At 31.9% G+C, this 12440-nt stretch overlaps 1 protein-coding gene across 4 annotated transcripts in view; it reads right to left on the bottom strand.

The window, feature by feature from the left end:
• Positions 1-1923: 1923 nt before the first annotated feature.
• LOC117122026 (ninein-like protein) overlaps positions 1924-12440 on the bottom strand; it is a 30877-nt gene continuing 20360 nt past the window's right edge. For all 4 annotated transcript variants that reach the window (XM_033267519.1, XM_033267521.1, XM_033267522.1 and 1 more), the window contains exons 15-22: positions 11925-12108; positions 11481-11600; positions 10082-10959; positions 8987-9100; positions 6661-6735; positions 5231-5299; positions 4415-4738; positions 1924-3515 (exon numbers count right to left, since the gene is read on the bottom strand). In XM_033267519.1, the coding sequence (XP_033123410.1) occupies positions 3330-3515; positions 4415-4738; positions 5231-5299; positions 6661-6735; positions 8987-9100; positions 10082-10959; positions 11481-11600; positions 11925-12108 (1950 nt within the window). In that variant the 3' untranslated portion in view covers positions 1924-3329. The remainder of the gene's footprint in view (positions 3516-4414; positions 4739-5230; positions 5300-6660; positions 6736-8986; positions 9101-10081; positions 10960-11480; positions 11601-11924; positions 12109-12440) is intronic.

Genomic DNA, 12440 nt, shown 5'->3' with positions numbered 1-12440 from the left:
AAAACAAATTACCAATGACTATTTGTCAACAATTATGCTTAAAATGAGAAAATGTGTGTCCCCCAACAAACCAAACATTTACACAATATTTTACATAGTATTTTTGACATATAAATAGAATACTTTCTAAGATGGCTGTGTATTGTACACATTTGAGGACGGATGAAAAACAGTATTATCTCTCTAAAGCAATGATAATGTATATACTAGATGGAAATCTCAAAACTTACTAGATAAAACTATTATTAATTCTATTCTCTTTTAAATACAAAATATACAACTAATCATTTTCTTACAATAAATTTCAAGGTATAATTAATTAAATCTTATTTTATCCAACAAATATGATTTGTCCATATATGGGCATGATAGTTTAATATCACAATCACATTATGGGTATAAAAATAAACATACCACATCTATAAATGGGCAAATTATAGATATTTGTCCAGAGAGCTAAAGGACGGATGAGAATGATTTATATTGCAAAAGTGAAATAAATATCTCTGATATTTGAAAGCTAGACATAGATAATCTGGGATATATATCTCTTTTAAATCTAAATGTAGGTTGCAACTGTACAGGTATTCTAAACATCATAAACTAACATCAGTGGCAGATTCAATAAAAGGTGGTTCGAGCCCCTTAAATAAAAAAATAAAAAAATTGTTAAGGAACAAAAATTATATACAAATTTTAATTCTTAAATTTCCGGCCATCTAGATAATGCCCACAAGTGCCATAATCATCCCAGGGCCCCCTCTATTTCAAATTCCTGGGTCCACCACTGAAAGTTAACACTAAAATGCAATCCTCAATGTTGTAGAATAGGCTTAAAGGTGGGCAGGACACTATTAAGATTTATATGAAGCAGCTAACATGGAAAACTCAGAAAAGAGGTAGACATTACTTTAGTAGTTGTTTGGATGCCACCATCCTACCAGTTTTATCCCATTTATACTCCTGGGCGAAGAAAGGCAAATGCAGATAAAGTGCCTTGTCCAAGGACACAAGCACGAGGCACAGCGAAGGTTTGAGCACCCAACATGAAGATTGAGATCACAACTCTTAACCGCTGCACCAACCTCTCACACAATTGTTATGATATTTTTAAGTACATTTACTATGGATTTAACATGCATATAAAAAGAATGGTCACAATTTACAATGATCATAAATGTGACAAAGACAAGCCAAACCAGTCACTCGTCACAAAATTCTTTTTTTAGTTAATACAGAAAATATGAAAATAAGAGCTATAAAATGGTAAAAGAATCATTTAAATCCGACATTTCCTTGGAGTTACAAGCATTTAAACATACAGCTGTTTAAAGAACATTATTTGAGAAATCAGCCTTCAAAGTTTATGATTTTGGGCATTTCTCAGGCAGAAACCATCACCAAAATGGTTATAAATTGTTGTTTTAATACTGAAATAATAGCATATCATATGTAAAGATATACAAAGATTAGTTTAGTGCAATAAAGTAAATTTTCAATATGTTGGCATTTCAGCATGTTTTGGTCATTATCTCTGAAACACGATTTCTGATGAGTGACTAGTTTGGCTTGTCTTTGTGACAAATACATGGAACCAATAAAAAAAGTATTTGGTTGTCTTGCTAACACTCCCTCCCCATATATGACACAAGAGCTGTGGGGAGAGGTTGCTAATCTAAAATATGGGCCTTATATCAACTGGCTATTATAGTATTACCAGACTGTGATGGCTTCTTCCTATACATAAAAATTACTGATTATAAATTCTAGTATATTGTTTGTGCTTTATTTACTCTAAACTACAGTATAATTAATGAGGGCGGTATTTACCAGATTTCATCATAGAACACCATGTACAACACACTGTACATAAATTATGCTAAGAATATTTTGAAAATATAATGTATCTATCATTTTTTTTACTAAGTGCCAGGGTTTCTTTGGAAAAATGGGGCAAGTTACCGAGTGTTTATACCAGTATGAATAAATACAGCTCAAATCAATATGGCATAGCCTAGTACAACACAAACAATAGAATGGTATTTAAACAAAACCGTGAAATGCATCCATAAAATATAGTGAAAAACATCTTGGTGTACATAACAGATAAATTAACATACAGTAGTAACAGCGAATCTGTAACAGCACTGATCAACTCATAGAAACTGTTCTGTTGAGTAGGAATTATGGGATATCAATAATAGCTGCCATATTATATATGGATATATCCCATAATTCCAAATTTACAGGATCTGAACATAATAAATTCCTGTCAAGTAGGAATGGGATACAGCATTACAAATACTGAATGGTTCCTTGTAATAAAACATAAGACAAAAAAATACAAACATTTATTAAAATGTAAAAAAAATCCAGTATTGAATTCATTGGACGGTGTAAAACTATTTTTTTAAACTAATTATATATTTATCAATACATAATTATTTTGTAATCATTAATTTATATTTCAAAAGCATTTATTCTTCAATCATGATTATAAAAACTTTCAGTTCATTTTACTTCTATTTTCCCTTTACCTTTTAATGTTCTTGTAAAAGTTAATGTTTGAAAAAATGTATGCATAGAAAATTTTAGTCTACTTAATTTTTGAAGGAATTTAATTAGATAATAGAATTTCACCTTCATATACAGTATACATACTTGATTGTCTATGCATTATTCATGAGTTATTGCTAGTTATCTATCCAATAGCACCTTTTGGCTATCAATATTCATATATTCAGATAATTATTTATGAACATTCATGATAAAGAGTAAAAAATGCATTTATGTACATAATCACCAAATTAAATGGCAATTATTTAAACTAATGCACAAAACACTTCATTATTGGAAATTGATATTGGGAATTAAGAATTTAACCAAAACATCATGATTATGATTTTAATTAAATTTTGTATATAATAGAATAAATTACATCATATGGAAGATTTAATGACTCCAAAGAAATAAGCACTGTACTATCGGGACATCACAACTTCAGCAATGTCATACACAATTCCCTCTGTGGTTGGTCGAAAGTTCATAAAATACCCAGGAAGTGAAAGTGGTCGCGAATTGTGTGTATGACCTTTACTTTTTTTCAGAGACCAGACGATAGGAAGCTCATTGAAACATTGCGGGTGAAAAGCTCTCAAAGAGCTGCCGCTCCAAGCAGCTCTTCAAAATGATGGCAGCTTCAAGAGCACTGCCATTATCAATATCAAAGAACAAGTGTCTTCAGACAATTGCCATACACATTCTTCAGACCCAATGGCATCTCTCAGAGAGCTGCCATATTCTGGAGTCATTCAAAACAATGTCAGTCCTCAAAGAGCAGCAGGACATACTTTCTTCAGTATTCTATAATATGCCTTGTTCTTCTCCATCAGTTCGTAACTGTTCTTCTCTGCCGTCTTTTGCCGCTCTTCTGTCGTGTAGAGTGCCTGCTGCAGTTTAGTGTTCTCCATGTAAAGATCTTTGACCAATGTGTTATTCTTTGTTGATTTGGTCAACTGCAATAAAATGTTAATACAAAAAATATTAAAACCAAATGATTAATAAATGATTATTGGAATAAGTAAAGGTTTCAATTACATTTCAATATGCTTATTTATAGAATTATTTTATAGTGTGTAATTTGTTTTTAATACTTTCTATTTTATAAAAATAAAAATTATCAATTAAGGTTTATATACAACTGATAATATCACAAACAGTATTATTAACAAATTGAGTTGAACCATCACTAATCTGATAGAACCAGTAAAACATGGATGACACCAATAATTTTAAAGCCATGTCTACGCTACCAAAATTGTATTTGGCAAAAAACTGTTGTATATGCCTATACATAGTCATGATGTGCCTATATATGGTCATGATGTGATGTCATCATGACCATATTTAGGCATGTCACATGTTTTTGTCAAATAAAATTTGATAGTCTGGACATGGCTTTAAAATTACTGGTGTCAAAAAATGACTTTTATTGATGTAATATTAGGTTTTAAGCACAGCCTTAGTACTTTTATTTCAGCTTGAAATATTAGCAAAGGCTTCTTTTATACAAAGTCAACAAATGATAGAAACAATGTAGGATGGGATCATTATTATTGTTAACAATATTTTCATTATCAATATTATTATTTTAATTTATCATATTTATGCAATAATTTTATACTATTTTAATGCATTTTCTGCTCTTTGTCTTTTATCATCGTACTCTGTTTTAATAATATATCTTAATACTTTTTACTGTCTTTTAATGTTTTTATATTTTATCTTACTGTTCTAACATCACTTAATACTTATATTTATGTTTGAGCGCTTAGCTTCAAAGCACATTTCTGTTATATTTATGTATAATAGACTGAATAAAATGAATTGAATTGAATTGAATTACTGTACTTACCATTTCTTTAAGCTGTCTGACATATTCATCAAGCAATTTACTTTTCTTCTTGTATTTCTTTTCCAAGTCATGTTTACTCTGTTTCACTTTTCTTAAATCTTTCTCGCATTCTTCTTTCACTTTCTCTTCTATTTTTTCCTTCTCTACACTGTTCTCTAATATTCTTTTCTCGGCCTCCTTCAGCTGGACCTCTTTCTCAATTAGCTTTGTCCGAAGCTGGCCTACCTCGCCTTGGGCGGCAAGGTCCTGTTTGTTTCGTAAACGCTGCAATTCTCGCATGTGCTGCGACTCTAATACTGTTACGGTTATCTGACTTTCAGTTAGCTGCAAAAAATGAAATAAGTCAATATAGTGATGGAACAACCAAGTTATTAATTTTAATTTATTATCAATAGTTATATTATCAATAAATATAGTGATGGAACAACCAAGTAATTTTAATTTATTATCAATAATTATCTAATTATAAATTCATCAGTATAAATGTGATATTAATATATATTTATTTTAAATAATAATTGTTGTTATCATTTAATTATTAATTGTTATATATTCTAAATTCTAATGTGAAAACAAACAATAGTAAAAGTATTGTAACTACAAATACAAAACTTGATTGAATAATACATTTCATATATTTCTTGTATTTTTCTAGAATTTTATAAATGCATGGCTATGAAAACATAATATAAGCATCAATATTTAGTATCATTTCAGCTTTTGTTTGATAGTAACCAAAAAAAAAAAAAAAAAAAAAAAAAAAAAAAATTGAATGTCCATGCAGTCAATACAGTTGTTCTGAAATCATTTCCTCACCTTTTTATTAGACTGTTTCAACTCTTCTTTTAATTTCTCAAGTTCTTCCTCCAAAGATTTAGCTTTAGTCTGCAAAAACCAAGGACTAAGAATTAGTATTTATGTCTAAAAAAATACTTAATAATACCTAATAATTAACAATAATACATAACAAAATAATAAGAAAAGGAAAGTAAACCATTGTGTAGCCAAGAAAAAAAAAAGTGGCCCATATTTTTAATGAAATAAATACTGCAAATTAGATGAATCGATTCATCTTTTCAGCTACCAACTTCTGGAGTGTAGTAATTTACTTTGGAACAAAACATAGCCTAAACAGAGAATGATTTAAAGTTACAAAAGAAATCCACCTGAAACTATGTATTTGAAGACAAAAAAATGACACTGAAATAACAAGTCGAAGTTAATATACACCTGTTTAAGTATTTGAATGCGATACATAATAACCACTCCAAAAGAATAGTAGACAAAAACAACGTTCTCATTTTGTAAATACATATAACAACTTAATAACCAAAATTAAAAATTATAAAAGAATGTTTTATAGCAGTTTAAACACTGTAATATGTTTACCATCTCAAAAGTACTTAAAGAAAATAAGGAACACAAACATATAACAAATCAATGAACTGCTGTGTAAAAGTATTTGAAGATCATACAATAAACAGTATTTGAAGATGAAAACTAAAAATAAACCCTGGCTCTATCTTAATAAAAAATTGAAAAAAGTCAAGATAAAAACTGTTGTATTTGAATTGTATTTAACTAATCCAAAACATGCCACTTGAACCCAAAGAAGACAAAATATCCATCATACGTTTAACAACCAGAAATCCCAACTCTATATGTTATCGAGCCTAACCTCATACTCAAAGTATTGTTGTAAAGATTCTTGCAGATTATTATTCGTGGTCGTGAGCTGTTCTTCCAACGACGCGATGGTTCTTTCGTTAATCAGTTTTTCACGTGCAAATGCTATACGAGCCTGCACATGTGTGTAAAGAGGTATGTGTGAGTGAATAGGTACACCACCAATATTTTTTTGAGAAATGAACTGGAATAGGATGAATCATTAATGTACAAGTATTGGCCAATTAAAAATAAGTAAATGATCACTGACTTGAGTATTTCTTCAAAATTGAATACAGATTTGTCACAAAAAAGACAACTACATAAGCTTTTCTTTTCTTTTAAATTTTAATCACTTTTCACTGTTTGTGTATGTAATTGAATTGTCTGTTTATTTAATGTTTACTAGAGAACATTTTGATAGTGATGAAGGCTGCTTATAGGTAGTCCTCAGGTTATTGTTGTTTTTTGATTTATTGTATTGAATTTGCATGGAAATACATTAAAATACAAAAAAAAATAAATAAAATAAAACAAGATTATGCGACTACAAATAAAACAAAGAAAGAGAGAAAACAAACCTGGTCAAACGACTGCGCTGACTGCTGCGTTTTTAGGTTCATGGCGACTACAGCCTCTTCCTTTGCAACATTAGCCTAATAAAGAAATGGTAAACAAAATGAATAAGCATAAAGGTAGTAGGAATATCTATTTAAAAAAAAAATTACTCACTACAGTACTGCATTTGTAAGAGTTGATATTCATGTTGTTTATTTTGTTTTGGTACGAAAAGAAGTATGTGTATGTCAGTGTGGCTGTAAAGACCAGAAAGTCACTACATTTCTTTTTATTAGAATCAGAATTAAATGTATTTGTCTTCCCTGAATTAATTATAGTACAATTAGTATAAGATCACAATAAGCTTGAAGTACATACTGAAGAGTTCAACAATGTAGGTAATAACAGCAATTATAATAGAAAAAATAAATACAACAATAACAAACATAGTAATTAGTAATAATAACAGCAACAATAACAAATTATTAAATAATCCTTTTTTTTTAATTATTCTGAAATATTTAGTTCTTCTTTACACTGAGTTGCGACTTCAGTACTAATGAGACTGTGCACATCTATACAAGAGTGCTGAGTGTTCAAAGCTATGAAATTATACTTGGTCATTGGAGTTAGTAGCCAAGAGAGATTGGTATTATTAATTAAGATTGTTTTTGAAGTTGGCAAAATAAATAAATGCAAGTTTCTAAGAACAATACTGTATGTTAGTTTTTAGCATTGGTAGAATATTAACCATTATTAGAAAATTCATGTATCTTTTAATAGAGGGCAACTACAGCAGAATACCACATCAAGAAACATTATTTACACTACATTTACACTGACTAAAACATAGTTCAAAGTTTGTTCAAACATTTTAACTATTTGAGAACAAGCAGAAAATTCTAAAAACATATGCATTGATAAAATGGTGCACAAAGCTTTTGTAAAGAGAAAAATACAAAATAGATGTAATATCATATATCTCACATGCGGTAGAAAAATACCAAGTCCCTTCGCCGTTCTGGTAAAACCCTTTAAAAGAAACCATTTGAATTTGAGACGTAGCCTAAAATGTCAACCTTTGAATTAGTGTACCATTGCAACCTATCCAAACTCCAGGAATTTCTATTTTTATGAGCAGCCTCAAATACCAGTATGGAATATTAACAAGCCTAGTCTAAGAGTGCTTACTACCAACGGTGTGCGCTAAGCAAATAAATGTAAACAACGGAAAGTACATTTTCAAATCTGGAAACCTCTTCCAACTGATGCTGACACCATTCATCGACCACCTCAACAACTTCGGTTTGACTTGCATGGTTTATCAGAGGTGAACTCCCATTCTGTGCGTCAAACTCGGTTTCTGAGACCTGCATGACAGCATCTATCACCTCCTTAACAATTGTCTGGGATTTTTTATCTTGTTTTTTATCTATGCATGTCTGTACCGACACATCAAGCATGTAACATGCTAAATCGGTCTGACTATTCTGGTCTTTGACATCGTTAACTGTTTGTGTGCTACCATCATTTAAATTTGATGTATCAGTTTGGGTAGAAGCATTATTGAATCCAATCCTGTTTCCTTCTTCATCAGTTTGTGTAAACTTCTCAAAAACTGTTAATTCATTTTTACTTTCATCGGATTCTTTTTCAAACTCAATCTGTAGAATAATTATTCTTGTATGGTAAGAGTAACTTTAATTGATACCAAGCTCGAGGTCAGATAAAAAGTACCAAACTTAATTACCACTAACCAATGACTAAACAGAGGTAACAAAATTTCACAGCAAACAATAATTAATTCCCATTGGTCACTTCAAAGCAGCGTCGCATGCTCTCCCTAATAGCAAAAGGTAAAAAACATGTTTGACCAAAATCTAGACTGGTTTTAGTCCCGATGTGTAGTGTAAAAATGACCTAGTCTGTCCTCCACTGTTACCATTATTATTAGTAATTTTGGATAAATTATATTTTCAGTTAGTAACAATCAAACAATGAAACACAACATCAAATACAGTTAGAACAAACAAAAATTAAAACAAATTATTTCAACAATCAATATAAAGATGGGACTACAAAAATTGAAATCTCTGCTGTCAGAGCATCTTTCAACATTTTCAATACTTTCACAGTGCTTTATACTAATTACAGGGTGAGAGTAGTGTTGGATGTTTTATTTTTAATAAGGATGAATGCAGACATAATTATGTAGGACTACTAATAATTGTGGGTGAAAATACATTTCCAGCATAAAGACTTTTCTGTGAGGTTGCCAGGATACACAGTTTCATCTTTTCCAAATTTGATGATGAACTATCATGTGAATAATGTTTGAAATGTACTTACCTGACGAAGCTTGTCACTGAGAACCTCATTCTGCATTTCTAGGCTGGTCTTCTCGATGTCAAATGCTTCCTTTACTTGCCTCATTTTGTCTGCATACTCCCTCTGAATTTCATCCTGCAAATTTTGATTTATTAAACCAATGATATTTTAATGACTGTCAGGTAAAACATTACAAGTAATGTAAACATTTTTTTTAGAATTGATAAAATCTTCTGAAGAACAGCTTTGATTGTGAAAGCAGTGTGGCGCAGCGAAAACAGTTTGGTTTCCCAACCCCAAGGTCAGGGTTTCAATCCCTTGCTGTGCATTTCGCTTGTGTCCTTGGGCAAGGCACTTTATCTGCATTGATTCTCACCACCCAGGAGTAGAAGTGGTGGGGTTGCCTGCTCCTGCGCTGTTTACCAGCAGCAACACTTAAAGAATGTGGATCCAATGAGAAGGGAAAAGAACTGCACTTTGTAACCGCAAGGAACAGGGGCATTATAAATGGCTATACCAGTACCAGTTTGATTTTGCCTATTTAAAATTCTTTTAGTTACTGTTTATGTTTTTCTTTTCAAATAAAATAATGTCAATCTTAGCGTAGAAATATACATAACACGTTATATTTTCATTGTGGATTTTTTGGGCTCAGTACGGACTCCAAATGTATGCATTTTCTTTTAGTTTTAAGGCGTATGCGGATTTTATAAGTCCGCAATGACGATATAACATGTTACATAATGAAAATGCACCTGTTATTATTATTATTATTAGCTATTCTTTGTTGGAATATTTGCTTACCAGTGACTAGTGTGCCTAGTATGGTTAAATGTTAATAGTACATACTGCCAGGTAAATTATTTGAAGTACCTTTACCGGTAACTCATGATGCCCCTCGTCATAATGCAGCCTTCATGTCAGCCGACTGTCGGCCGATGCAATGCAAGTTTATTTGCACAACACAGACACAATATATTAACACACTAAGTTCTCTTTCAACTAAAGTTAATCAATTGCATAACAAAAGAATCATGTTTGGTACGAGATATAATGAATATCTACCTGTTGACTGCTAATGGTGTATTGTCAGATATATAATTTGGAATGCCATACCTTCAACTCATGATGCACCCTTTCCATTGTTTCATGTTTAATGTCTTCCCCTTTCATATGCAGATCTCTTGCATATTTTTCCTCTAGATCTGCTGACTGTTTCTGTACTCGTTCTAACCATTCTCTCTCCAAACTCTCCTTCTCTCGTTGGTGCTTCTCAATAAGTTCTTCCTTCTCCTCAAAGAAACTATTAGAAAGTTCAGCTTTATCAAACTCTGCTAATTCTTTATACTCCTCTTGATCTCTCTGCATATTTGAAATAAGCTGCTCCTTCTCAATCACATATCTCTCCTCAGATTTCTTCAACTCAATTTCTAACTGAGCAATCCTGCGCTCATAATCCTTAAGGATCTCAGATTTTTCCTTCACAAACTGTTCCTTCAACTTCTCAAGATCCTCACTGTACTTCCTTTCAAGCTCTTGACGCAATTTCATCAACTTTTCTTCACTTGTGTTACGTTCTTTTAACAAGTCTTCGCCGATTTCGGATTTCTCTAATTTCAAAAGATTCTCCAGCTCAATCTTTTCTTTTCTTAAGTCCTCTTTTACTTCCTTCACCCGATTACTTAATTCTTTATCATGTTTCTCCTCGATTACTTCTTTTTCTTTATCAAATTTCTCTTTCAAATCAATCCTTAGTTTCCGTAACTTATCTTCCATTTCTTTTATGAGATCTCCATGAAGAATTTCCTTCTCCTTATCAAAGTCGTTCATGATTTCTTCGCGTTCTTTCTCAAAGTTGTCTTCCAGTTCTGTGATTTCGATTTTAAATTGTGTTTCAATGTCCCGTCTTTCACGTTCACTGTTGCTGCGGATTTCATGGATTTCCCTGCTGTGTTTCTCCTTCAGTTCATCAATTTCAGCTTCAAATTTTGCTCCTGCACAAAAAAAAGGAAGAAAAACACCTAGAATTACCTCTTTATGACTCATGTGTAAAACTTCCTTCGCTATGAATACTTATTATGGTGTGAAAACAGTTTGATTTAACTGAATTATATGTAATTTAGCAAATTAGTATAATCCCACTGGCACCAAAATTAATATGTTTCTTCTGTTTTTATTCATCTTGTATCCCTTGGCAAAATGTGCAGTTACAAATTTCTGTATTATTTATTTAATTATTTTGCATATATTAAACTTATCAAATTCCAGCTATGATGGTAACTATGAATTTCATTACACCAACAACATAATGAAGATCAACAGAGCAAAAATTCAAAATCTCTAGAGTTCCATTGGAAAGGTTAAGAATACAGAATCATCCCAAGAAATTAGAGATTGTAGAGGTGAAAATATACTTTGATCTGATAGCAGTAGTGTTGTTGATGATAAAGATGGTCAATTATCCTGAACCTAAAATCAAAAAATCATTTTATTCACAAAAAATTGCTAGACTTACGTTCCAGATCCATCTTGGGGTCTTCTCCCTCTGTAGAGCCGCCATCACCAGTTGATCTCAAAGCAACCGGCAGCTGCCTCCTGGTGCCACTTGAAGTGTCCTCTAGATCAGATTCATTTTCTGGGGAGCGGATTCATTTATTTTATTTATTTCTTTGAAAGGGGATATTGGGGGTATCAACAGAGTGGAGCGGTAGATTAAAGCTTAAGATGGTTGTCTTTCAATCCCAGGGTGTTTAGGGTTAATGAATCAAGAATTAATCTTAAATAATTCACAGAGCATCCTTCCATTCTGTAATTGGAGAGTGTACTTGTTGTTGTATGTGAAAAATGAATAATACATAGCATATATATATATATATAGTAAAATAACTTAGAATAGCTTCTTGTTAAAAACAGTAGAAATTGCATTATGGGTTAATACAATATACATCAACTGACTCACCTGAAGATGATTGCCTCCTTCTAACCACAACTGGTTTTGTGTAATCAGACAGGACCGAACCGATCCTGTTTGGTTTGTTAACGTCCCTCAGGCGGCTTCCTTTACGGCGGACCTTCTTTTCAATGGACTGTTGCTTGGTGATGGCTAATTCCTGATGGACCTCATCCAGACGATCCTGCATCTCCTGGTAAGGAACACAAGATTGAAATATTAAACAACTCTGTACAAAACTCACTCATAATGGATTTCTTGGTTCCTGGTGTGGTAATCCCTTCACAGATGAGATCATCTATACTGGGATGATTGTGCTAGTGTGATGTCTGCAGCCAGTCAGACAAAAAAAAGTAAAAAAAATGAGTTCGCATTATATACAGCATCAATTGACTTGTCATAGGACTTCACTGCCATACAGAGGAGTCATATTTCTGATGACTGGAACAGCAGAACTCATGAAGTGTGGCACTGATGGAGTAATATGCAAGACTGCTTCAGGAGGTAGTCAGTTCCATATGGCCA

The sequence above is a fragment of the Anneissia japonica genome, unplaced genomic scaffold, assembly GCF_011630105.1.
Source record: "Anneissia japonica isolate Jap-2015-1 unplaced genomic scaffold, ASM1163010v1 scaffold1208_len1460985_cov181, whole genome shotgun sequence".
NCBI classification, from domain to species: Eukaryota; Metazoa; Echinodermata; class Crinoidea; order Comatulida; family Comatulidae; genus Anneissia; species Anneissia japonica.
The sequence above is the reverse complement of the archived record's forward strand: the minus strand, read 5'-3'. Positions and strand labels throughout refer to the sequence as shown.